The sequence below is a fragment of the Molossus molossus genome, unplaced genomic scaffold, assembly GCF_014108415.1.
Source record: "Molossus molossus isolate mMolMol1 unplaced genomic scaffold, mMolMol1.p scaffold_m16_p_1, whole genome shotgun sequence".
Lineage (NCBI taxonomy): Eukaryota > Metazoa > Chordata > Mammalia > Chiroptera > Molossidae > Molossus > Molossus molossus.
Genome location: NW_023425344.1, coordinates 34,316,945 through 34,343,917, shown reverse-complemented (window position 1 = coordinate 34,343,917; position 26,973 = coordinate 34,316,945). Strand labels below are relative to the sequence as shown.

General features: G+C 36.0%; 1 protein-coding gene across 4 annotated transcripts in view; it reads right to left on the bottom strand.

Annotated features, from left to right (window-relative positions):
- The window catches only part of GABRB1 (gamma-aminobutyric acid type A receptor subunit beta1), a 356,673-nt gene that overhangs the window by 203,899 nt on the left and 125,801 nt on the right, over positions 1 to 26,973 (bottom strand). For all 4 annotated transcript variants that reach the window (XM_036271342.1, XM_036271355.1, XM_036271360.1 and 1 more), the window contains one exon: positions 17,414 to 17,634. In XM_036271342.1, coding sequence (XP_036127235.1) covers positions 17,414 to 17,634 — 221 coding nt within the window. The remainder of the gene's footprint in view (positions 1 to 17,413; positions 17,635 to 26,973) is intronic.

Here is a 26,973-nt window from a genome sequence, read left to right as displayed (position 1 = left end):
AAGGAGGGAGGGAGGGAAATATTGCAAATATAAGCAGAAAAATCCTTAAAAATAAACCAGATTAAAAACAAATCTAATACCTATTTTAGAGATGTGAAAGCAGGTATGGTAGGTCTGTTGCCCTGTAACCCAAGCCATGGCTCAGGAAGAAATAAAAAGTAAGACACATGACTGTGATACAGCAAAGTAGTCATTTTGTGGTAACAAGGTAGACCTCTCAGTCCTGAGCTGCTCTTCAACTACTCTACCTAAAAGATGTAATATTAAAAAATTCTTCATGTTGGAGATGCTCTGATTTCATGATTGCCTCCTTAGTCAGGCCCATTAAGGCTACCAAACATCAGGTGTATCATTGTATAGGGTAAAGGGGTCCTCGGGGAGCCATGGTCACTCATGCCATCTAGTATCCTTAAGTTTTGCAGAACAAGGAGCAAAACCAAGTCAAAGTAACTACAGCTGAGTTATCCTTTTATCTGACCCTTGAACCTGAATTGGCTTCTGTAGTCTGACCTGGCTCATGGGAGCATACCAAAAGTCATTAAAAGGAAACCAATTAAATTGGGCAAAGGATTGAGCTTCACATTGCTTCAGTGTAGTATTAAAAAGCTGTTCTACCACTATCACTCAGGACTCACAGTGAGGTGAAATGAGGTAAGACGAAACAACCAAGTTCTTATTGCTTTTTAAGGCAATCTAATCATTCATCTATCCATTCAACCATTCATTCATCCATCGAGCTATTCATTTATTCAAAAATGATATTACATGTATGCAATATATCCATTCTTAAAGAGATAGAAAAAAATATAAAATTGAGTCTTTGACCTTAAAAATCTGTCAATCTAGTTGGAGACATAATACATCCTCACATGACACATGAAAGGTGAGGTAATTATAAGATGACTAATAATTAAGAGTGTCTTTTGGTAGAGTGGTGGGGTTATAGAGAGAGTGGATGATAAAGAGTGGTTTTTTCCAATGTTACTCTTGTGTCCAGGAATGAAAAAAAGAAAACAGATTATTAGAGTGATTATTAGGGTAGACACTAGTCTTCTGGAGATGATAGAAGATCTTAAAGTGTAGTGGGAACTACATTTTAGTAGCCAACTATCATGTCCTGCCTGAACAGGAGTCTAATGTTGGTGGACTGGGAAGGGGCCAGGAACTGGAGTAACTATTAGGGCAGCACTTCCAGGTGAGGGAATTTGGAGGGTAGGTGAAGAGACTAAAGTACAATAGCCGGTAGACCAAGTGTAGAGTTTCTTGTATGCTTTTGTTATAAATGAAGCTGGAGGTCAATGAACTAAAAAGTTAAGTGGCCCATACTATTATTTATTTAGAAGCAGAATTCATTGTATTAAATGTAAAATAAAATGAACAAACAAAACTGAGCTATGTGAGCTATATAGAAAGGTAGCTATGACTTCTTGGGGATGCAAGGCAACACAAGTAGGGATTGAAAGAGGGTAGTGTACACAGATATCAAATCTCACTCACATATGGGATATAAAACTGAAACTCATGGACACAAACAGCAGCATGATGGTTGCCAGAAAGAATGGGTGGGGGTTAGAGGGCGAAGGGGGTTAACATATGGTAACAGAAGATGATCTGACTTTGGGTGGTAGGAATACAATGCAATATATAGATCTTGTATCATAGAAATGTATACTTGAAACTTATATGATCTTATTAACTAATGTCACCCTAATACATTTAATAAAAAATACAATTTAGAAACAAAACAAAACGAGACAAAAGAATAGAGTAATTTCATTGTTTAGAAACAGCAATTCAGAAAAGGGAAGATATTTACATGACATTTCACTTGCAAAGTTTGGTAGAACAAGTCATGGTGGGGCTCTGGCAGAAATCAACGGATAGGACATGTTTTAGAGGAACAGCAGGTCACAGGCCCAGCAGGGATGTGGATGAGAACAATAACTTAAATATTTTGCAACAACTTTTGTATTGTGTACAAGAACAACATTAAACATTTAACAAACAAAGACCAGATAATTATAACAAAATTTCACATTAAATCACTCACTACACCATGAAATAAGGTTTTATCTTCTGCGTCAAATGTTCCCTATGCACATAAGAAACAAAGTGTCTTCCTTTCTAAATCTCAAGGGAACTCTATAATGTGAGTGTTACGACTTGGCAAATGAGATTTTAATGGATCCCTTGCTTATAAATTTAAAAAAAAAAAAGAAAATATTTCTGGTTCTTTATTTGAAAATCCTAATGTTGTGCTTTATTCTCTGTAGTATGAAACCATTAATCTTTACTTCTCATGCTCTCCTGAATTATGCTATCCTGAAGTTTAAAAGGCATTGCATTAATAGTAATCAATAACATACATGATTATCACCTCCCAGCCCCAAATACTCCAAAAATCTCTTTCACAATTTTCTGAGATAGGAAAAGTTTCACATGTTACTATGAACAAGTTCTTTTAGCTTCCAACACAAAAATGTCACCCACTTTTGGGTGTAAATTTACTAGTGCCTCTAGTCATTGGGTTTAAGCAAATATGGGGGCTCAAAACAAGCCTTCTGTGCTCCCAATATCCGTGTGTGTGTTGAGTTACTGCTCTGATTGAGGCCATCATCCTAGATTGCGTTATACTATAGAGTCAAGGAAAAGGTTGGAACCCTGGCCATCCAACCAGGGTCAGAGTTCTAAACAAAATATCTTTATACATGTTATGGGTATAGCCACACTCCTTTACAATTTTGGAAGCTTTCACAATCCTACCCTACTCTGAGGTCACTGATGTTTGCATTATCTCAGAATGTTTGCAGGAGTTACTTTCCTTGGAAGATGAGCTAATGCAATTTACCAAACACAGAGAAAATAAATACTGTGAAATCTTACACTTGAGAAAACAGTAATCATAATAATAACAATCACAATAGCAGCTATTCATAAGCACCAATTATGTACCAGGCATTGTGCTAAATGCTTCACATATATATCTCATTATTGTCCTAATAACCCTAAGAGATAGACACTGTTATTTTTGCCTCCTTATGAGTGAGGAAACTGAAAGACCGCTACATTAAGTAACTATTCAAGGGAAGAAAGGCAGTATGCTATGCAGCCAGCATTAGAAGTCTAGTATCCAATTCAGTGTTTGTGCTCTTAGTCTCCAATGCTGCTGGGTGACAGGAAGTGGAACAAAAGCACCAAGATGCATCACTGTTTTTCCCAAACAGTAGCAGCTTCCTCCTTTTTGTTGTTGTTGTTTAATGATCTTGACATTTTTTGTTGTAACAGCATTTAGCACAGTGCCTTGTGTGTGGTGGTTTCTCAACAGTGTTTCTAGAGTAAAGTATTAAATGAATGCATAACCTAATTGATAAGCGAATGGGTAACCTATATCTCTTATTTCGGAGAATCCTGGGATAGAGATAATAAGCCACCTAATAATGACAGTACTTATTTGTGAAATCTACTAATAGGATAGGTTTGATACTAAATGCTTTACATGCATTTCTATCGTTAATTCTCAGAAGAACCCTATGAAATAGATAGTATTTTTAATTTCCACATTTCAAAGGAGAAAGCTGAAATTCAAACAGTGTGAGAATATTGCTCCAGGAAACCTAGCTGATGAGCAAGCTTGTGGCAAGACCAGCTTAAACCTTACTACTGAGTGTGCGCTTGTAACCACAGCCTATGTTCCCTCCCAGCTCTGTGGAGTAGGCTCATTGCAATGAGCAGGGACATGGTGACCTCAGAGGCCAAAATCACTCAATTAGAATTACCTTGCCCTGGTCAGTATGGCTTAGTTGGCTGGACCATTGTCACATACACCAAAAAGTGACAGGTTCAATTCCTGGTCAGGGAATATACCCAGGTTGTGGGTTTGATCCTCAGTCAAGGCACGTGCAGGATGCAATCAATCGATGTATCTCTCTCACATCGATGGTTTTCTCTCTCTCTCTCTCTCTCTCTCTCTCTCTCTCCCTCTCTCCCTCTACCTTCCTCTCTCTAAAATAAATAAAATTAATAAGTAGAAAAATTACCTCTGACTTAGCCTGGCATTCTAATTCCAGAAGCAGTCCTACTGTCAATTTTATTATCCTTTGAATCCTGGGATTTTGTTTCTAACTTCCTGGTAGCACAATAAGGAGCTTCCACTCTGTTTCTACAGCACATGGAGTAGAGGAAAAAAACAGGAAATACAAAAGGAAGATAACATGACTTATATTTCAGATGCTCACCAGTGTCTCTGAATTACAGAAGAGAATTAATATCCCCTTACATTTCAAACTTTAACTTGAATTCATGATCTTGTCTTAATGGATGGATCCCAAAGTTCCAGTGGATACACTGTGATTCAGAGCCTAGGATTATTTGACCCAATGCCCATTCTTGATCCCCTAATAGAGTTAGGGAAAGGGAATTGAGTCAGTACACAGACTAGTGAGCATTTAGGTGACAATTCCCAAATTTGTTATTGCAGCTGCTGAAGGTGAGGGGAGAAAGCTTTCTCTAGCTCCATTTCAGATTCCGGGGTATTCTAGAGATAGACGGCCCTGTTAGCACCACACTTGTTTGACTGGACACTGGTTATCCACTTTCTTTAAAATATACCATATACATGAATTATTTTGCTATTGTTTCCTTTAGACTCTTCTCAGATACTAAAAACAAGTAAAACATCTATTTTGGAAAAAGTAAATGACTTAAGAGTATGGCCCATCATTCTCACAGTCATGAAGCAGTAACATTGAAAAAAAAATTTAACAATAAAGATGGAGATGAAAACAGAACTTGAAAGTAGAACCTGGAAAAAAGCAACTCATTACACTATATTTTCTCTCTATTAAACCATAAATGCTACATCCAGCTGCAGTCCCTAATTTTCTTAAGCTTCTTAGCAGAAACCAAATCTCTTGGCATCTCATTCTGCATGTGTATTTCTAGATAAAAGACACAAAGGAGGCTGATCTTCAAAGACTCTGTCTTTTTCTAAAAATGGCATTCCTCATTGCCCTTTTTATGTGAGGGTGAATAAAAATGATTCTATATTTTTTGCTCATGTGGTTTCCTTGGTACAGAATTATCCTGTGACACAAAGGACAAAATACACAATACTTGAATATAATGAGCAATAACAGAGTTTCCTGTACCAAGATAATGACTTTATTCTTCTTTGGCCCCAATAATCCAATGACTTGAAAAACATAGAGCATAGAAAAAAATGAAATTAATCTTCAATTGTCAGTTTGAACAAACCTAGGGAGGTTCTAAAGGGCTAGGAGCAGATAGCATCAAGGGTAATTCAAGTAGCTCTACAAGGGCCATGAAAGAGCCTCCCATTTAATCTGGAAAGCAGTCACACCTCCCAAGGAAGTGGAGCAACACTCTAAAGAGATAAGTGTGACCCACAGAGCAGTCCCTAAGAATAAGAATGGCTATCATTTATTGAGTGTTTACTATATGACAGGCACTTTGCTATGCATTTTAAATGTATTTCTTCATTTAATTATCTCAACAATCATGCCCCATTGGTCCTATCATGATCCTTTCAAAGAAACTCTGGCAGAGACAGGTTAATTGACATGTCCCGGTCGTATATCTGACATACTGAATAATTATACAATCATATATAAGAACAGTCTGCCACCAACATCTATGAGTTTAGCCCTTAGAAATAATATTTCTTTAGCTATATAGTAATGTGGAGTTACAATACACCTAATAATCCATTTAATCAGGGTCAGAATCCCATTTGCAGCATCCTTGACATCTGTGTTTATCTAAGCTCTGTCTAACCTTTCCAAGTGTAGAAGCTGGTGTGAGGAAAGGGTAGGAGAAACACAGGACAAAATGAACCAAGAAAACATTGCTCTTCTCACTTCACAGATAGTAATTCATATAAAAACTTGAAAGAAAGATGGAGATCACGACAGTCATGTTATAAACGAGGAAACTGAGGTTCAGAGAAGTTGACTAACTGGTTCTGAGGCATGAAACCAGTCAATGTTGGTGCCTGTTCTGATGCTAAAGCTCACGTTCACTTCTTTCCATCAGCCTACCTATCTCTGGAGAGAGACAAGTAACAAGGTATTCGTTTTATGTTTGAATGTAAGATGAATGTTTATAGTGAACTTTTTTTCACATTAGACTCACAAAGGTAGGCAAATAAAACTGACATGTTCCTTGAAAGTCCCACACATTTGTCATTGATTTTCTGCTAGAAACCACACAAAGTAAGTCTACGGTTTCTTTGAAATTTCAGACTTTCAAATATTTCAGGTGAGTTGTATTTCTCCAAGGTAAATGAGATCCTTCTACATGTTACTCCTGTTTTCTTCAAACATTATTTAAACCCATGGTTTCTGTTTTCCTTACATTTTTAAACATAAGCAACTATATTGGCATGTCTGTTGCTTTAAAGATAAAAAGATCTAAGAGAGATAATCTTCAGAGCTCCATTACCTGGATATGACAGAGTCCCAAGTTTTTTGCTATCTTAGTAGTGCTTCTTTAGATTTTCCACTGTTGTTCTCAAAATGTGTAATCCCCAACTGATAAAAATAGTGTAGCTGAGACCTGACCTTGTGCAGAACCCTGTATTTATCTTAGAATAGTCAGATTGCTTCATTTCAAATTCTGATGCAGTCATTTAAGTAAGTTATTTAACTTGGCACCTTCATTTTCTCATTTTAAAATGAAGAAAATGAGAAAACCTATCTTAAGAAGTCATTGTGATGCTTCAATGTTACCACCACATTGACCTTTCTGAGTTTGCACTCACAGACTCTGCCTCCTCTCCCATTATAATCAATGAACTCTTCATGCCTCTGTCTAAGGTTAAGCCTCAACTGTGCAGTAGATCCCATATCATCTTACCCCATACCTCTTCACGCACTCTCCTGAATTATCAAATTGTTCTTCTCAAATGTATTTTTCTCAAGAGAACACTGATCAATCCCTTGTTCACAATTCCACGCCTCCTTTCTCTCCTGAATCTATTCCAGTTAACTTGTTTCCTCCACTCTTCACTCCACTGTTGCTTCCAATTTGGTCATGTCCAAGTCACTAAGACCTCGAGCATTATTTTTCTGATCAGCAACACTTGAGACTTCCTTCCACATTGTCTCCACTGGGCTCCACCAAAACCACCCTTCCCTGGCTTTCCTCCTACATTTCCTGACTGCCGCTGGCTGCTGCTTTTTAGTTTCTCGAGTTATTTTTTTTTCTCTCTCCTCCTAACTCTAAATGTTGGAGGACTTCTCCTTTCTCCTGTTGTGTCATATCTCCACTCTGTCTATACTCATTCCCTTGGTGATATCATCCAGAGCATGATTCTAAAAGCCATCTATATATTAATAACTCTGAATCCAGATCTCCCTCCTGAAGCTTTTGAATCTAACTGCCAATCAACCTATTTACTTACATGTCTACAACCATTTCAAACATACTATCTCCAAAACAATGCGTAACTTCTCCTTAGAATTATGTTGTCTACAGTTTTCCCAATTCTGTACTTTCAGTTCCTCAGGTCAAAAAGGTTAGAATCGCCCTGGCCGGTTTGAGTCAGTGGTTAGAGCGTCGGTCTGCGGTCCAGAGAGACCCGGGTTCGTTTCCCGCTAAGGGCATGTACCTCGGTTGCAGTTTGTCCCCGGCCCTGGTTGGTTGTGTGGGTGGCAGTCACTCGATGTGTCCCTTTTATGTCGATGTTTCTCTCTCTCTCTCTCTTCCTCTCTTTCCCTCCTACTCTATCTGAACAAAAAATGGAAAAAATGTCCTCGGGTGAGGATAAAAAAAAAAAAAGGTTAGAATCATTATTGATTGCTCTATTGATTTTGTATCCTAAATTCAAACTGAGCAAACCTGTCAGTACACTGATTTAACTAAATGTCCTCAAATAAGTAAATGTTCTCTGAGTAAGTAAATGTCCTCCTATAATTTAATTATCTCATTTTCAATCATTTTTAAATCATGTTTGCTTTAACCATTCCAAGTGGAATATGTTTCTTCTAACCTGACAAGATGGCAGTAAGATAGAAGTGGAATAGTTCTATGTGACTCTGGTCTGTTAATATCACACCATCTGAGCTAAGCAATAAATACAAAAAATACAAATACGCTTAGAGTCCTAAAGTGATGTCATCGAAGAGATAAGAAATTACTTTATTTGTGTGTTTCCTTGTCTGAAAGTATTTTTTAACTTTCATTTGCAATATTTATTAATAATTATTTAATGAAGCATAAAAATCGTGTATGTGTTGCAACCAGTTTTGACTGACAATTTTGTTCACAAATTCATTTCCCACTCTTATTTATTTTAATAATCACCTTCAAGGTAACAATTTGCCATCATCTTGAATATTTAAACATGTGGCCAAAGGTAAAAATAAAATTCTTTTAAAATATGTTTTATTGACTTTTAGAGAGAGAGGAAGGGAGAGGGAGAAGGAGAAAAAGATCAATTGGTTGCCCCCTACATGCACCCCTACCTGGGGATTGAGCCCACACCCTGGGCATGTACTCTGACTGGAAATCAAACTGGTGACCTTTTGGTGCATGGGATGATGCTCAACCCACTGAGCCACACCAGCCAGGGCTCAAATAAAATTCTTAAAGAGAAGTTGTGAAAATACTTTAAAGGATAAGCATATAGATTTCAGAGAAAATTTCTTTGAAGATAAAGCACCTATAAGTATATTTATAAGTTGTAAAAAGAGAAGAAATATTAGTCATAATACGATATGCATTCCTTATATCTCAAAAATTTCACATTATTAGGAGACAGACCTCTACCCATAAACAACAACAAAATCTTAAGCATTTAAGATCAATCATTTGTATGTAAGAGTTGCATTTTTATGTAGGCTTTATTTTCATATAAGGGGTTGTCTTTCTCCTTAAAATTTAGCAAAAATAACTACAAAAAAGCTATATAAGTCAAGGAGATATAGTTAAAAGCAAGATTGAGGTTTAAAAGTAAATAAATCAAATGCTAAGTGGACCCTGTGCCTTGAATGTGCTAATTGTGGTATGCACTATAAGGAAAGAAGTATAAGAAATGGATTCTATTCTCAAAATAGTTTTGGGAGTGATGAGACCAACATATATGAAACAATAGTTAATTGGAGAAAACACTTTATAAGTAAGTATTAAACTGTAAAAGTTTCCAAGTGCTGTATCACTAGAGAGATGGAGCCCTATGAGGATTGAAGCAGTTATAGAAGATGTTAAGAAAGAGGTGCTCTCTTGATTGGGTCTTGGAATATGAGCAATGTACAATTAAAAGAAAGGGGAAGACATTTCATCGTTGAATTAAAAAGAAAGGGAATGAGTGTGTAGAGACTAGGAAATAAGAATCAGTGAAGTAATTAGGGAAAGTGCAAGGAAACCCACACTTGTGTTGTAAACCTTCATGGTTAGGCAAACTCTTAAATGAGGTTATGCGAAAAGGGTCAGTCTAATTGGGAAGTATCATGAATGTCTGGAGAGAAGTTTCCACTTGATGTGGTGAGTAATTGAGGGTCAATAGTTTCCTGAGCAGGAAAGAGAGGTGATGAAAGTGGTATTTTATTAAAATGAATCTGCCTGTGGGTTGCAGAATAGAATTGAAAGAGAAAAGAATAGAAGAGAAAAGATAGAAAACTCCAGAGTAACTGAAGCATAAGTGAGTTCTTCATGAGCATTCTTTTGGCCTAAGGCAAATGCAGTAATATGACTTGTAAAATAACCTTTATAATTTTGAGTTTTATCATTTTTTTTTCTTTAAGTGACTTGTAGACATAATGTCATATTTGAAGAAATTTAATTAATAATTACAATTTTAATCTCAGTCTTCCTTCCTTCCTCCCTTCCTTCCTTCCTTCCTTCCTTCCTTCCTTCCTTCCTTCCTTCCTTCCTTCCTTTCTTCCTTCCTTCCTTCCTCTTTCTTTCATTCTTTTCTTCTTGTCATTTTCGTCTATCCTGAGAGTTCACATTGGTGTTATTCCAGGAAGACTCATTAAGATTATGAACTTGAGGAGCTGTGGTTGTTTTTTAGATTAATTATGGTTAGTCTCTTTACTTATTTAATTAATTTAATTGTAGTGATACATTCACAGATCACATGATCACATAATAGCTATAGTAAATGTATAATTATTTAAATTGCTCATTTAGTATTTAAATTAATCACAATATTATATTTACCAAAAAGGAGACCCTAACAGACATCATTTTAACATAAACTTTTCAATATATAAGTCTTTTCACTGGAGAGCATTTTCAATAGCTCTTTCTATATGCTACTGATGAAACTCTAGAATATAAGTCTACTACAGTGTGAGAAGAATAACAATACTGTGCTCTTTGGTGAAGGAATTGTAAAGAGAGTCTCCACGCATTCTTTTTAGTAAAGTGAACTACCTATTCTTTATGCATGGCCTGTGTTTTTCTCTCTTCCATTTGAAGTAAAAGTTTCTTTCCCTTAACAGGATGCATTTATCAATAGCAGCCAGCCCCCTCTGCAAATACTGCACCAGCCCACATATTTATTCATTGCAATCAACACTATTTTAGCCCAACATACCTCACAGTAAGCCCTTGTGCGATCTGACCAGGACTCTTGAACATAATAGTAACTGCCTCAATACAGAGAAAGTCTGAAGAAATAACTTATTTCAGGGTGTACAATCAATCTAGGGAGCTAATATAAAACATCTAGGATCCCCCAAAGTGCTTTTAAAGTCAATACTGGCTGGCTTCCTTTAAGATCTGTATTATCAAAATTATTGTCTTTACTTTGCCTTATCATGAAAACCAAGCCAGGATGAGATGATCCTCCAAGGAGTAGTGGAAAACCCTTTCTTTCTTTTATATTTAGTAAATAGAGCTATTGATTTTATTCTCGTGTACAACCCATGGTCAGGCTCTGTCAAGAACATCAAAAAATGAATTTGGAGTTGAGCTCGGTAGGCAATCCGGTAGGGAGTTCTCACCCACATCAGGCCACACATTTCTGGTAAACAGTAGATCCATTTCTGAAACCAGAAGCTTAGAAGTTTCTCTTTGGAATCTGGAGTCATGAGTATGTGCTAGGGAACCTGACAAAGTTGTGCACATTTTTAAAAAACTCACACACTTGGCAGAGCTAGTCCCACTTACACTGTGTGCCCTCTGTAATTATTTTAAGTTATATAACAGTGACCAGCAAAAGCATCATACAAGAGCAACTGTCTTTCTAGAAATGAATTTCAGGGAAAGAAACACAGGACAGTAACAAGCTGGTCTGTGCAAGTGCTAAGGGTGTAAAATGAAATGAGAAGATTTGGATTAAAACTGCTTTCAACATTTATGCTGGCTTTGCAAAATCACTTTACAAGGTAAAGACTAGTGGGTATACAATGATACCTTATGGCAAAGGTAGGAATATACATACATGTCTGTTAAAATGGAAGGAAAATGTCAAAACAAATGAAAATACCTTTGAGGGAGGAAAGAAATGGGAGAGGGTAGGAACAGCAAAGGAATTAAGACTGTTTGTTTCAGTTTGACTTTAGAACCATGTAAATGTTTTATATAATTATAAAATTAAGTTGAATTAATTAAATTTTAATTAATTAAAAATCCATACCAAAGGCAAAATGAAGTAGTAGTTTATGCAGTAAGAAACTGTTCCCACACTGAAACTTAAAATATAACTTAAAACACGATAATTCTACTCAATGTCTGTAATGTAATATATGCTAAAGAAAAAAAGCACTGCAAAGAAATCTTAATGTCTTTTTGGTAATCACATCATTAGTAACAATAATGTTGGTATTATTATTTAAAAGCTATTATGAATGCTATATATACTAATATGTATATATTACATATATTTAATAGGATAAAGTACATAATAAAGCATGTTAATACATTAAGAATCAATATTTTCAATGAAAAGAAAACAAAATATTACATAAAAAAGTTGACTGAAAGCCTTGTAATACTAAACTTGAATTGGAAACACCAGTATGAACTCATGATGTATTTTCTCCACTTCTGGGACAAAGGATGTGCAAGTTGGTATACCAAAAGACTAGGAAGCTATCAGCGACTACTGAGATCACATTGGAAGAATTCAGGAGCCAATTTAAAGGGGCTGCCACTGGCCAAAAATAAGACAAAATGAATAACAGCAAAAAGCAGTAGCTACAGTGGATGGAAACAGATATACCTTTTATAACATGTAACTTCATGATGGTAAACAAACAACAAAATGCCAAACCTGAGTGGTCACATTTGGGGGCCTTTCGGGAAACAAGTCGTCATTTTGAGAACTGTTAAATAAGGGAGATCAATCAAGCATTGATCCTACCTTCACTGTACCAACTTGGCCTCAGAATTACCCAATAGTTGAGGAGGGAGAGATTTTCTTTAGAGAATAATTTAGTTAATAAATGAAGAAGAAATGATAGAATATAATTTTGTAAACTTTAAATAGATTTAGGCAAAGGTTATCAGAAGCTGCTAAAATTGTTGCTGTTATGGGCTACATTGTGTCCCTCTAAATTTGTATATTAAAGTTCTAACCTCCAGTACCTTAGATTGTGACCTTACTTAGAGATATGGTTTTTACAGTGGTAATCGAGTTAAGGTGAGACCAATATGATAGGCCCTAACCCCGCATGACACAGAGATGCACATGGAAGGAAGAAGACGTGAAGAGAAACAGGAAGAGGTCATCTGCATGCCAAGGAGAGAGGCCTGGAACAGATCCTTCCCTCACAGCCTTCCAAAGAAACCAGCTTTGCAGACCGCAGGACTGCGAGACAATCAACCTCTATTGTCACACCACCCATTTCGTGATACTTTGTTACAGCAGCCCTAGAAAACTAATACGATTACATATAAATTAACAGGGTTATTGTAGCAGAGGTATCGGGGTGTCAATGCCTAAATCTGTTCATCAATTTTCAGATCACAGAAAGAGACATAGCCAGGCATTTGTGTCTCCTGATACAAGTACATGATATAGCTTATGAAGCTGTCTTGCCGAAACACAACATAATAACTAATATAAACGTGACAAAGCCTCAGGTGTGGCAAATAGAGGAACACATTTACAACAAGGAGATGTAATCATAAAAATAACATGATTTAAAAAAAAATGACTGGGGGAAGGGGGGCGGGATAAAGGAATAGGAAACATTTAGAGTAAAAGAGATTTTAAGTTGTTCATAAGACAATTGTTATGTGTATGCGGGTTTGGACTGCTTTTAAAAAGTAAATAATAAAATATCAGAAAGGTGAAGTTACTTTAGATCTCCTAGTATTGGTATATGCAAAAGTAGCTTAATGATAGTACACGGTCCATAGTGTTGTGGTAATGAATAAATATGACCACAGAGGTAGAGCACTTAGCATAGTGCCTGATACTTCATGCAGTTTCAATTATTTATTTACCTGGGTATTGGTTAAATTCCATGGTGCGCTTACAATCAGTCTTAATGATATGTACATCTTACTTTGTGTCTGCTTACAGTGTGTTCACACAAGTCCACATACATACTCTTTAATACACTTACTGAGAATCACTGTGAACCAGTGTTTGATTGGAAGGCTTTTCACTACCAATGTCACTCTCCATTCTCACACACACCCTCCAAACCACCTGGCCCTGGGCTTACCTTTGGCAGGAGATGCAGGAAAGAAACTGTATGAAACTTTGAAAGAAAAGCCAAGGCCAGGGTTGGGGGGAAACACAAACAAAAGGCTAATTTAAGGAGGTTAAATATGCCACTAAGTGTCTTCCCAGAATTAAGTCATTCCATGTCTGCCATTTTCAGGGAAAGATAAACACAGTCCTTCAGCACCCACGGGGCTAGGCCTCAGAGAGAAGCAGTGCTTGCAGCCAGCTGCATCGTGTTGGAGCAAGAGGCAGAACACATCTGGTCATTAATAGTGATGATTGCTCTTTTGTTAAAAGCCATCACTTAGATATAGGAGATGTTGCAGCTGACAGCTACTTTGGGTCAAATGACCACATTCTACACATTTTCATTTCAATTTTTCAAACATTTACTTGATTTGAGAGAGAGGAAATAGAGTTCACATTTTCAACAAATACAATCTTGTTTGCATCACAGAAAAATAACTCTCAGACACAGAAAGATAGAATATCAGAAGAGAGTTACAAACAAGTCTCATGGGCCTTTATGAGATTAAAGTGAAGTAAGGTATCAAATAAGAAAGAGTTTTTATCTGGTTAGAAAGATTGCAAAAATTCTCATGAGAAAATGGAATTTGAGAAAGTCTTTTTAAAAAAATGCAGTAAGGTAGGAGAAAGTAGTGCAGCTGGGGGAAAAGTCTTTGGGGATAGAGAAGAGAGGGAATTTCAGTAGGGCCACAAAGTTGCCAGATAAAATACAACATGCTAAGTTAAATATTAATTTCAAATAAACAGCAAATAGTTTTTTTTTTGTTGTTGTTGTTGTTTTAGTATAGATATGGTCTCTGCAATATCTGGAACATACTAAAATTTGAAATGTCCTGGATGTGTTCAGAAAAATAGTAAGTTGTTTTTAAAGCTTTAGGCTTCATAGAGAAAGAAAATGGGCAATAATGTGATAAAGACATTTTGGTTATGCATAGAGGGTCTAAGATTCCACACAGAAGACTGAAAACATACTTTTATGGGGACTGTGGAAAATTTTATTTTTTTAGTGTGGGAATAATATGATCCGACATGCATTGTAGAAAGAATAAGATAGCAGTGATGAAAAAGGGAAGAAGTGAGGTAAGAAACTGGCTAGGAAGGGGCATATAGTGAGAATGTTGATTTATTTTGGTGATGGGAGTAGTTTTGAAACAGAGATGGTTAACATGGGGTAAAGCATTATTTACAATAGCTAAGATCTGGAAAAAACCCATATGCTCATCAGTAGATGAGAAGATAAAAAATGTGGTACATTTATGCAATGTAATACTATATAGCCGTAAAAAAGAAAGATTTATTACCCTTTAAGACAGCATAGATGGACCTGGAGATCATTATGTAAGTAAAATAAGCCACTCAGGAAAAGACAAATATCACATGATCTCATATGTAGAATCTGATGAACAAATAAACTGATGAACAAATGGGTCAAGAGACATGAAAACACACAGCGCACTGACAGATATCAATGGGAAGGGGTGGGGAGCAGGAAAAGATTAACCAAAGGACTTATATGCATGTATGCACTGTCCTTGGACACAAACAATAGTACAGTGAAGGCCTGGGGTGGGGTGGGAGCTGGGCGGAAAGGGGGAAAAGGAGGGAAAATGGAGGACATCTGTAATACCCTCAATGACAAGTATAAAATTTTAAAAAAACCCACGAAAAGAGATATAAAGTCAAACATGCTGTGGTTATGTCTAATGACTGGGATGATGATGATTTTGTTAGTAGCAGGGAAAGGATTAGCACCTGGTTGTAGAAAAAACAGACCATATGAAATAGAGATCATGCCAGTAGGAACTAGCAGAGCCTCCAGATACAGATGCTCAGTGAGCAAGTATTTTTTTGTACTCAGTGATTTGGGGTTTTTAGACATTTAAGCTGTTAAATTCAATGAGTTGGTCACTATTAGAGGCAAAAGAGGGACCAGTGAATGAATAACAAAGAGATAAAAGAACAAGAATAATGAAACAGTTATGCTGGGTCTTGGAAAACCTGAAGTCAAGGTCGGTCATCACTCTTCAGTTATTCAGAGAAGTCAAGAATATGCATTGAAAATCAGCAACGGTGTTGCTAATGTTTGACAGACTGTTTTAGGAAGGTAGCATGGATGAGAGCTGCCATGAGTTTGGAGACTGAGGAGTAAGTGGGTGAGGAGGAAGCAGAGGAAACCAAAGGGCTGGTGCTTGAAGAGAAAACAGAGAGAGGGAAGACTGAAAAATTTAATGAAAGAATGGAGCCAAGTCTGAAAAGAGTATACAGCAATAAGGTTAAAGATAACCAACCAGTAGGTTAAGTTCAGAAGTTTTATTTCCACAGATGTATTATTTCCACTTGCAATACTGTTTAAGGGTATTAGTGTATGTATAGACATTAGCTATAGATTTTGGCCCTTAGCAAGAGTTTTATCTTAGAGTCAATAGTGTAAGGAAAATTTTATGAGGCTGATGAACCCTCTAAAATACTAGGAAAACTTGGGGCTGTATGAGTTTGTGGATATATAGTATTTATCAACTTCTCAAAGGGATCACAAGAAGTGACAAAAAATTAAAGAACCACCATCCTAAATACTCTACAATAATATGTCACAATTCAGATATTTCATAAAACTGGGAGCTAATTTGAATTTTAGCCTAAAATTGTAGCCTAAAAACCCCTAACTACATGAGGGTTAATAATAGACCTCTATAAGTACACAATATCTTTTTAATACTTGATTCTTAAAAATATAAAGAAGTAAAACAAAACTCACTATGGTGCAAAACTTTGCTGATATAAATTAAAGATGATCTAAACTAAATGTAGATATATCATGTTCATGGATTAGAAAACTTTATGATTTTAAGATGTCAGTTTCCCCCAAATTGACCTGTAGATTCAATGCAGGTTTGAATTCTAATCCCAGCAGTCTTTTTTTGGCAAGGAGATGCAAAGGACCTAGAATATTCAAAGCAATTTTAAACAGCAAATACAAAGTTGTAGGATCCGACTTGATGACTTGATGTAGAGTTGTGCATTTAAAATGCTGTGATACAGCCTAAGGATGGACAAGTAGAACAATGGAAGAGAATAGAGCCTAGAAATAGACTCCTATTTATTCAGTCAAAGGCACCAAAACAATCCAGTGGCAAAAGAAAAGTCTTTTCAATAAGTAGTGCTGGAATAAGTAGATAGCCATATGGAAAAACAAGCTCAACCTCTACCTCACCTGTAACGAAGAAATTAATTCAATATAAATCATATACCTAAATACAAAAACTAAACATAAATATTTAAGCGAATAAAAATGCTATGGATCTTCTCCAAGTCACCACAAATATTGTCCTACTTCTTTAAAACATTGTTTCCCAACTCCCTTTCAGAATTAAGTAGTAGACTGAATACCTAGAACACATTTCACATTTTAGTTCAGTCTGCGTGGCTCTGTGATAATCAAGCAATTAGTTTAAAAATAGATAACTTCTACAAAAACCTAGATGTGAATTCTGTCTGGCAAGGACATTTCCTTATTACTATTTGTCATTTAAAGTTTAGGACAAGTAATTCACTTACCTGTAAAGGACAAAGTTGCCTAAATTTAGCTCAAATGATTCCAAAAGAGATATTCTGGTTTTTAGTATAATTGTATGACACAGATGAAAGCTTCTATATATTCTCTTACTCATTTCTCCCCCCTCTGCCCATTTCCACAAGGAAACACATAAAATATAACAGTAAAACAAGCAATACAAAACCACTTACCGGAGTCCATAGAGAACTGTTCCATCGGGATGCAGCCGGATCATTCGATTTTTCACTGTAACCCCATGCACAAATGATTTCTTGTCATTCAGAAAGTAGGTATCTGGTACCCAGAGTTGGTCAGCTACCCTGTTGTCTAATGTGAGGTTTAGCGGAATTCCAGAATAAGAAAGCCTTTTGTCTTTCCAAGACTGTTGGAAGTACATGGTGAGTGTATAATCCTGTGAAATAAAGAAGAAGAAGAAGAAAAAAAAGAATTTTACTATCATCATCATCATCATCATCATCATCATTGGCCTTTTTATTTTATTTTATTTTATTTATTTTATTTTTTTTTTATCCTCACCCGAGGACATCTTTCCATTTTTTGTTCAGATAGAGTGGGAGGGAGAGAGAGGAAGGGAGAAAGAGAGAGAGAAACATCGATGTGAAGGGACACATCGAGTGGCCGCCACCCGCACGACCAACCAGGACCGGGGACAAACTGCAACAGAAGCACGTGCCCTTAGCAGGAACCGAACCCAGGTCTCTCCGGACCGCAGGCCGACGCTCCAACCACTGAGCCAAACTGGCCAGGGCTCATTGGCCTTTTTAAAAGAATGTGATAGTTTGTGGTATTGTGGATGCCCAGAAACCAATGGTCTGGTTCTGTTGTCCCCTAAGAGGTTACATTTAAATATGTTGACCTTTGCACCTCTATGTATAAAGAAACTAATAGATTAGAAGTACTAGAGCAATAATTAAATGCATGCACAATCATTTCCACCAACCTAGGGAAAATTCATTTAATTGAATTTTAATATTTGAAATTAAGGCGATGATATCATGGGGAAGGTCATAAAGGGAAATTATACCAAGAGATCCATGTTCACAAAAATCGATCTCTGGATATTATATTTATAGTACTACATATTTGGAAGGAGTGTTCGCTAAATAATAACTGAAAATGTATTAACTTAAAAGGACAAGGTGTTTTGCAAACTGTAAATGTCTTTTGAATGAATACCATTGGCCTTATAAAGGTTATCAATATTGTTACCTGAATCTTCCTAGCAAATGACAACGTGTCTAACAGTCCTTAAAGGCAGTTTATAAAGCACATTTGGATGGAGATATTCATTTGACCTGAGAACAACATCAGTGGTTCTCTCATCAATTCTTCTCTTATCCTCACTCTTGCTTTGTTTCAGGAATTTGTTTGAGGTCAGAGATGGGTTTGTACTTGAGTTTGTTTTTTCACCTCCTATAAAAGGTTACAATAAAGATGCCCCTTTGCACTGTTCTTTCTTCCCAGGTTTCCCCTGGCAGTGAGAGGCAGAAATATTTGAGCTGAATAAATGGGTCAAACTTATAGGAGAGGAATGATTATCTTAGATCTTTAGTTGTCTATTTTCTTTTTTAAAAAATTGATTTCAAAGAGAGGAGAGTAAAAAACATCAGTATGAGAGAGAGAAACATTGGTTGGCTGCCTTCTGCACACACCCTGACTGGGGATTGAACCTATAACCTGGGTTTGTGCCCTGACTGGGAATTGAACCTACCACCCTTTGGTGTATGGGACGATGATCCAACCAACTGAGCCACACTGGCCAGGGTCAAAGAAATTTATTAATGCAAAGGATAGTTGTCCATTTGAAAAAAATAAGTGGTAGCAATGAAATCATAAAGTCTTAAAGACATGGGTCCTGATATAATAAAAACAGAAGGTACACTTTTTCTTTTAAATGATATTTATGTGTCAATAGTGACTCTGTGAACAGTAGCCGTTAAGAAAACACTGCGTAACTACAACACAATGTCTATGTCCGACGCAATGTCTGTGTGCTGCCATTGTTGTACATAGTAGTATGTACTCTACCCACCACGAGTTGAGAAACCTTGACTCACATTATACCTTACATGTGAGCAAATTATACTTCATCTAGATCCTTATATGGATACTTACGTATTTATGAAAAATCCTAAGAGATAACACAATATTCATTCTGGAGTGAGTTCCAGTACCTGTTAATCATTATATTCAAGAATGTTTACACTGTTTACTCAGAAACCGTTTACAATAATTCAAAGCCATTCTTTCTTGTTCAATGACAAGAATATTTTCTATTTGCCTTTAATCATGCAAATTCCTTTATAGGTCCAAAACCTCCTTCCACCTTACTTTCTTTCTTTCTTTTTTTTTTTTATCCTCACCCGAGGATATTTTTCCATTTTTTGTACAGATAGAGTGAGAGGGAGAGAGAGGAAGGGAGAGAGAGAGAGAAACATCGATGTGAAGGGACACATCGAGTGGCTGCCACCCGCACAACCAACCAGGGCCGGGGACAAACTGCAACCAAAGTACGTGCCCTTAGCGGGAACCGAACCCGGGTCTCTCTGGACCGCACGCCGACGCACTAACCGCTGAGCCAAACTGGCCAGGGCCCACCTTACTTTCAATCCCCCACAAAAAATGAACATGCAGAGTTATACACAATTCTTTGTTTAATTTCTACCATTCTCATTTTCATTCTCTTCAAGTTCTTCACAGAATACCTTTTTAGAGGGAAATAAATTAGAAAAATCCTGGGTCTTAGATTCCAAAATACCTTGATTCTAAGATCTACCACATGCAGAGCTATGTAACCATGAGCAACTAACTTACCCCTTTGTACCTTGGATGCCTTATTTTAAAAATAAAAATAATACCATTCACTGGCTTATTGAGAGCATTACTTGGGAAAATTATGATGAAAGTATTTTAGAAACTGTAATATGCTAAACAAATATATTATCTTCAAAATTGTTCATTGCTATTTAAAGATTTAGATCATACTTCCAAATTACATATTCATTTTCATAAGCATTTCTATTTTAAAAGAGATGTTTATGAAAAAACTTGTAGGCAGGAGGACCTCTTCGACCATGAAAATAAGCAACTGTTTGTGATCAGTTGTAAGTTTTGGTGTTGAGTTCTTGCTTGTAATTCAGCCAGTGTATAAAAATGAATAACTAGCCAAAGACGTGTTGTTCTAAAGTTTACCATGGGGATCAGCACAATCAGCAATAAAATACATGTTTCACTGCTGGTAGTGGGGGTGGGGAAAGTGGAGGAGGGTATAGGGTTATAAATGGTAATGAATTGGGGTGGCGAACCTACAATACAATGTACAGATGATGTGTTATAGAACTGTTATGACTGAAATCTGTGTAATTTTGTTAAAAAGTGCCACCCCAATAAATTCAATAAAAAGGAAAAAAGTATGCTGAATACCCATAAGCTTCCAGAATCTCGTGAGTGCTACAAAGGATTTCCTTACAATGAGACCAAGAAGTGAAATCCTTACTTCACATTCTCAATAAAGCTTTAATGTGTACTGGGAAACATTGCAAAGTATACAGGATTATAATGACAAAATAATATTCTAATAATATATGCTATAATTAAAATATGAGTTTGTGGTAAGTAAGCACTGGAGAGTGAAAAGGAGGAAATAATGTAAGCATGAGTAATCTCTGCAGAGACGTAAGTGTGTGTGTGTGTGTGTGTGTGTGTGTGTGTGTGTGTGTAGATTTTCCCCTTCTCTTTCTGGAAACTGTTCTGTTTCCTGTAGAGAGAGAACTATACACATGTGGTAAGATCTTTGCTCTACAAAACTCTGTTTTCAATAAACATTGACTAAAAGTTACATCATGGTTTTAAATTAAAGCAATAACTTACCTTATTTCCAATAAGAAGTAATTCAGTGAAAATTTATGTATGCTCATATGTTGCAATTGGAAATGGGTGATGTGGGACAAGTACCCTTCAGAACTTTTCTTCCTATGCATGTCTAGAATTATTTTTCTAATATAGAACCTGATTCTATGATAAGTGGAGCTATAGATGTATGAAATTCATAACCTTAATAAAAACATTTTGAAGTTAATTATAATTGTGGTGATAATGATGAAACTTATGGATAGACCTAAAACAGAGCAATCTCTCCTCTTTGTACTGTCTGTATTATGCCACATGTATGAAATTCATAACCTTAATAAAAACATTTTGAAGTTAATTATAATTGTGGTGATAATGATGAAACTTATGGATAGACCTAAAACAGAGCAATCTCTCCTTTTTGTACTGTCTGTATTATGCCACATGTATGAAATTCATAACCTTAATAAAAACATTTTGAAGTTAATGATAATTGTGGTGATAATGATGAAACTTACGGATAGACCTAAAACACAGCAATCTCTCCTTTTTGTACTGTCTGTATTATACCACATGCACAATAATCTTTTTCTCCCAGAAAATGTTCTGTACTCTGTAGTTTTTATAGCCCTTCATAGCTACTATTGCCATTTTCCTCAGAACCTTGTGAGATAGGCATATTCTCTATGGTAGAATTTATGATTTACATGTCTGAGAGACAACTTACTGCACCTTAAATACATTATTCTTTCCCTCTGAACCTTAAGGTAAATATGGACAGTAATATCTGAATATAACAAAACCTATGACATCATTTTGGTGTATCTTATTTTTAGATAGAAACAGAAGGCTAAAAATTGCTGTTTTTTTTTTCTCTCATACAAAAGATTTTCTATTCATTCTTCATTAGTCCAAAAAGCAAGCACTTCAAGGAGAATAAAAAATTTTCTCAGGAAGAACACAAAAATATTAATACTTTGGCAAAAAACACTAAAATCATTTTTCTTCCAGTTATATTTACAAGTGTCTGACCAGCTTTGTCAACTGTGCAAACTACTTGTTGAGAGGAAGTGTGACATATTTAGAAACTCTAGGCCGTAGGGGATTCTTTGACACTGAGGCAAATTAATGGGATTAATGGGTGTGAGATTGCTAATGAAATTGGTCAGGCTAATTCAGGCATGAGAGAATTTAATTCATTGAGGAAAAGCAAGAAAGACGATAGCAAATTGGAGTGCCCAATTGAGCTCCAAAAGGATATACCGTTTAAATCTAAAAATGTTTAAAGAAATAAGAAAATAGTTATAATAAATGAAAGTCATTTTTTTGAACAATAAAGATAACATTTGTTTTACACAGTACTTTTCAACTCAGGGCGATTTTGCCCCCTAGAACACATCTGGCAATGTCTGGAGACAGTTTGGTTGTTACAACTGGGAGTACTGCTGTGTTCTCTTAGCATCTGTGGGTAGAGGCCAGGGATGCCCCTACCCTCCACATACTGCACTGCACAGGACAGCTCTCACAGCACAGAAGTATTTGGTTCAAAATATCAGCAGTGCAAGGTTAAGAAACTCTGCCTTAGATAAAAATATCTTTCTTTTTGGTATCAGTCAAAATAACTTCAAAACCTTCTATCATTATTTATCATGAAAAGTATGTATACTAATATGCCTACCCCAAGATATTAATATATCCCTCAAAACTTTGTGAATGATAGCATTAGATCATTATAATTTGCTATTTTACCATAAGAAATCATTTGATAAAAATCCATTAATTATCTAACATCAGAATAGGGAAGAAGAGCTATGTGCTTTATGCAAATATATTGAAGTGTGCATTTTACCAGGATAAGTTCTAAGAAGACTTCATAATGGGTTGGAAAAGTGAGAGTCCCTTATTAACTGCCTCTACAATCAGCAAATGTCAGGCTAATTTGTTAGTGAAGAGATAAAATATTGCTTTAACATCTTATAATGTTGCATCTATTTAGAAGGATCAATCCCTCCCTTTTAAATTGATTCACAAAAGGCTGTGTGTGTGTGTGTGTGTGTGTGTGTGTGTGTGTGTGTAAAGAAACAGGACTCTTGCTCACATTTGTATTTTATCTTTCATCAATCTGAATAGACATTATAAGGGGTCCCAAATACAAATCCATCTTTCCTTTAATATATATATGCCAGTTTACTTGAACTGGAGATCTGCCCTTTCCAAAGCTAAGGATGCTTTCCCCAAAGGCTGGTTGTAGTACAGTTGTGCATTATTGCCTACCACTTTTACAGTCCTTTCTGCGATGGAAACTGGCCTGGCTACAGCCCCTCCTGACTGAGCAAGAACAAGTTCTATGTCACATAATCCTGTCCCCCTCCCACCTTGAGAATGGAGAGTGGATATCTTACTTAAGAACACCCGATCCACAGGAAGGCAATAAACTTGTGCCTGGCTCAAAACAACTAAATGGACCAATCAGAGCACTCTCCCAGACATTCGCTATTGGATAAAGGTCCTGAGACAGGAGATTTAGAACCAAGTGCAAAGGTCATGATATTAACTAGGGCTGCGCTGCTATTATGAGGTTATGATATGGGGGAGGTTACGAATAAAAAGAGGAAGGCAGCCTGCAAAGGAAGAAAGAAAATAGAGAAAGATGCAGAAAATAGCCATAAGAGGAAGAGTCTGATGTTGTTATAGAATGAGCAACCAAGTTCATGAAGACTTTCTACTTCTTATTTTTATTTCTGTGAGGTCTGGGCACATTCAATATTTCAATCTCTAATGAGCTCTCTTGTCTCATTATGACAAACTCCACTTTCCTTGTGCTAAGTTGATTCCATCTTTATTTCCTCTAATCAGAAAGAGCCATATTAATGATGCTGATCAACATCCATATTAGAATCTCATTAAGCAACAATTATACACATTAAGAAAACCCAGGAAGAGCTATCATCTGGCCCATCTCTTGATTTTTTTTTTTAAAAGGAGGTATTAGGAGAAATCTGAGACCCAGAGATATTAAATGACTGAATAAAAAGGGTGGGGAATACATATTAATTTTATTAACCAAGAAAGCAAGGAGAGAAAAAGGAAATATTTACTTCTACCAAGACAATTCCCTGTCAAACACAATGACAATTACCAAAAAAAGGTAACCTGGAGACTAAGTGTATATGTTAGCATCAAGTAATACCTCCTATAAAGAAAGAACAAAATCCACACACAATTTGCATCTCATGAAAACAAAGTATAGTAAAAAATGGCCTGACAAATAAACCAATATAAGCTATAATTGAAATTAACCACACGTCTGTTTCTAATGGAACCTCCAGTTTAAATTAATGTTTTGCATATCACTGTCACCATTATGTACATCAGCAGCAGAAATTCCTCATTGGATCTCTAGATTTGCTGTTAATTTTTAAACTTTTATCTTAGTGCCATCTAGTACTATGTTAACTATTCATACTGCATATGTTTGTTGTGCTCGCTCCTTAGCCATGTCTTATTATATCTTTAAAACACAGGGATTATTATTGTCGCCAAAACCCATGTTCTTATTTATTATTGATTTTTTTTTCAACAACTGTAGCCTCATGCTGTGCCTCATAGAACATCACCTTTTTTTTTTTACCTCTGTCTCATCCTAAATAACCCCATTTGGTTATCCAACTGTGTAGTCTGAATTTTTGTCAGTTTCGTGTTGTGTTCCGCATAATTTTGCAATTAATCAACTTTGTCTGTGAACAGAAACATTGATAGTTATAGGCCTATACCAAACAAGAGTCACCTAAGGAGATCACATGGGCACGCGGTGATATATGAAACACGTATGGCGACTGAAGTGTGGACGGTGTTCTGAAATAAAGAACTACATGAGAGTCTCACTGGATAAAGCTGAGACAACACCAATATGAGAAGTTCAACAGTTGTAACTAACATCTACTTTAGAAGCTGTAAAGATTCATTTTTTTAAAAAATAACATTTTTCTATACAATGAATCTAATTTCTTGAAATAGATATGATAAAACTTTTGTTTCATTTGGTAACAGTTTAAATGTCTCATATCCTAGAATCTAAACAATCAGATTCTCAAATAATTAGAGTTGTTTCCATGGTATGATATATTGAAATGTTAGGTCTGAAGAAGGGACAGTTTTCTAGAAACTTCTCAGTTAAGAAAATCTTAGGTTATTAGAGTACTAATTCATTTTGTCAACATTCAATGATTGTTTACTATATAGGGGTGGGCAAAAATAGATTTACAATCGTAAGTACACAATACACAAGTTTATTATTTATTTATTTATTTATTTATTTATTTATTTATTATCAATCTACTTTTGCCCACCCCTTTATTTAAAGGTCTGTATTATACCAGATGATGAGGAAAAAATGTTGAATAATACATCTCCTCTGCTTGCCTCAAGAAGCCCGTAGGCCAGTAGGGGAGACTCAACATTGCTTGTTTCCAAATTGGCCTGCTGTCCATTGTCCTCTGCAGGCTTATTAGTTCTTCCATCACCTTTGTAACCAGACCCTGCAAGAAACTTCCTCCAATTCACATACTCAGAGAACTCAAAGTGGTTTCACTCTTCTTTACTGGAAGCTGCCTACTCAAGGAGACAAGATTATTGAGTGGGAGAATATCAGTTTAACAAGCTCTGGCATTAATCTACAGAACAGGTAAGTCAGAGTTAACACAGCACTGAAGGGGAGGTGAAGAAGAGGAAAAAGTGTGTGAAATACTTAAGGCAGAATGTGGTGACCTTTTGATTGGGGGATTTGAAGAAAGCATCAAGGATGACCACCTGGTTTCTAACCTAAGTGAGCAGGTAGATAACAGTAAGAGGGGAAGATCTGGAGCTGAAGATGACTAATGCATTCTGGGCTGCTTTGTGTTGTGGTTGCTTGTGACATTTGCACGTAGAGCTGCCAAGTAAGTCCTTATGGGTCAGAATAGGACTCAGGGAGAAATGCAGCAATGTGAGTCACCAGTGATAGATGAAGCCCTGGAAATGGATTAGCTCACCATGGAGATAGTACAAGATGAGAAGGGGACAGAACCCCTGGGAAATTTGATTCGAAGATTAGTCACTCACCCTTTGAGTCCAAAAAACACGTTTCTACTTTGATTGTAGTACTTATTTTGTAATTATTAATCAGTCCCACTAGATTTTGAGCTCCCTAAGGACAAAGATTTGTAATTTTAGGCCCTAGCATAATACACAGTGGATAGCAGGTACTCAAATATGTTAGCCAAATGTGAATTCAGTATTATTGCATGTTTGGGGGCAAGCACGTGATATCAGCACTAAGCTTGCTAGTGAAAACTCATCTGTGATTCTGAAAAATTGGTCACACTTAGATAACAAACATAGGGACTTTCAGTTAACTAAAATAATTAATAATCCAGAATTTCTACTCTCTAATCACTCAAGATTAATGAGTCTACAATTCCCACTAATACAGGAGATTGATAAATTTCTGGGAGATGGTAAAAACACATGGCATTCAAAGCAAATTCACTCTTTAGGAATAAATAGTGACTTTCAACAAAATATTAATAGACATATTTTGAATTATATCAAATGAAATTTATTATTAGCTCCAACACTTTGAAAGTATAAATCTATTTATACTAAAGCTTTAAAAATGGATTTCTATTCAGTGAAATCTTCAAGCTCACTTACAAGTTAGTAAATATTCAAAACTATCAACAAAATATTAGATTGATGATTAATTTATTAGGAGGATGATTCATACACTTCCCTGATACTGTAAACAATATAATTACATATGACATACTAAATTTTTCAAAGTTTCTTAGTTCTAGAGGTTCATAAAAAAATTAGTGTTTCCATTTTCCCCAATAACTAAATT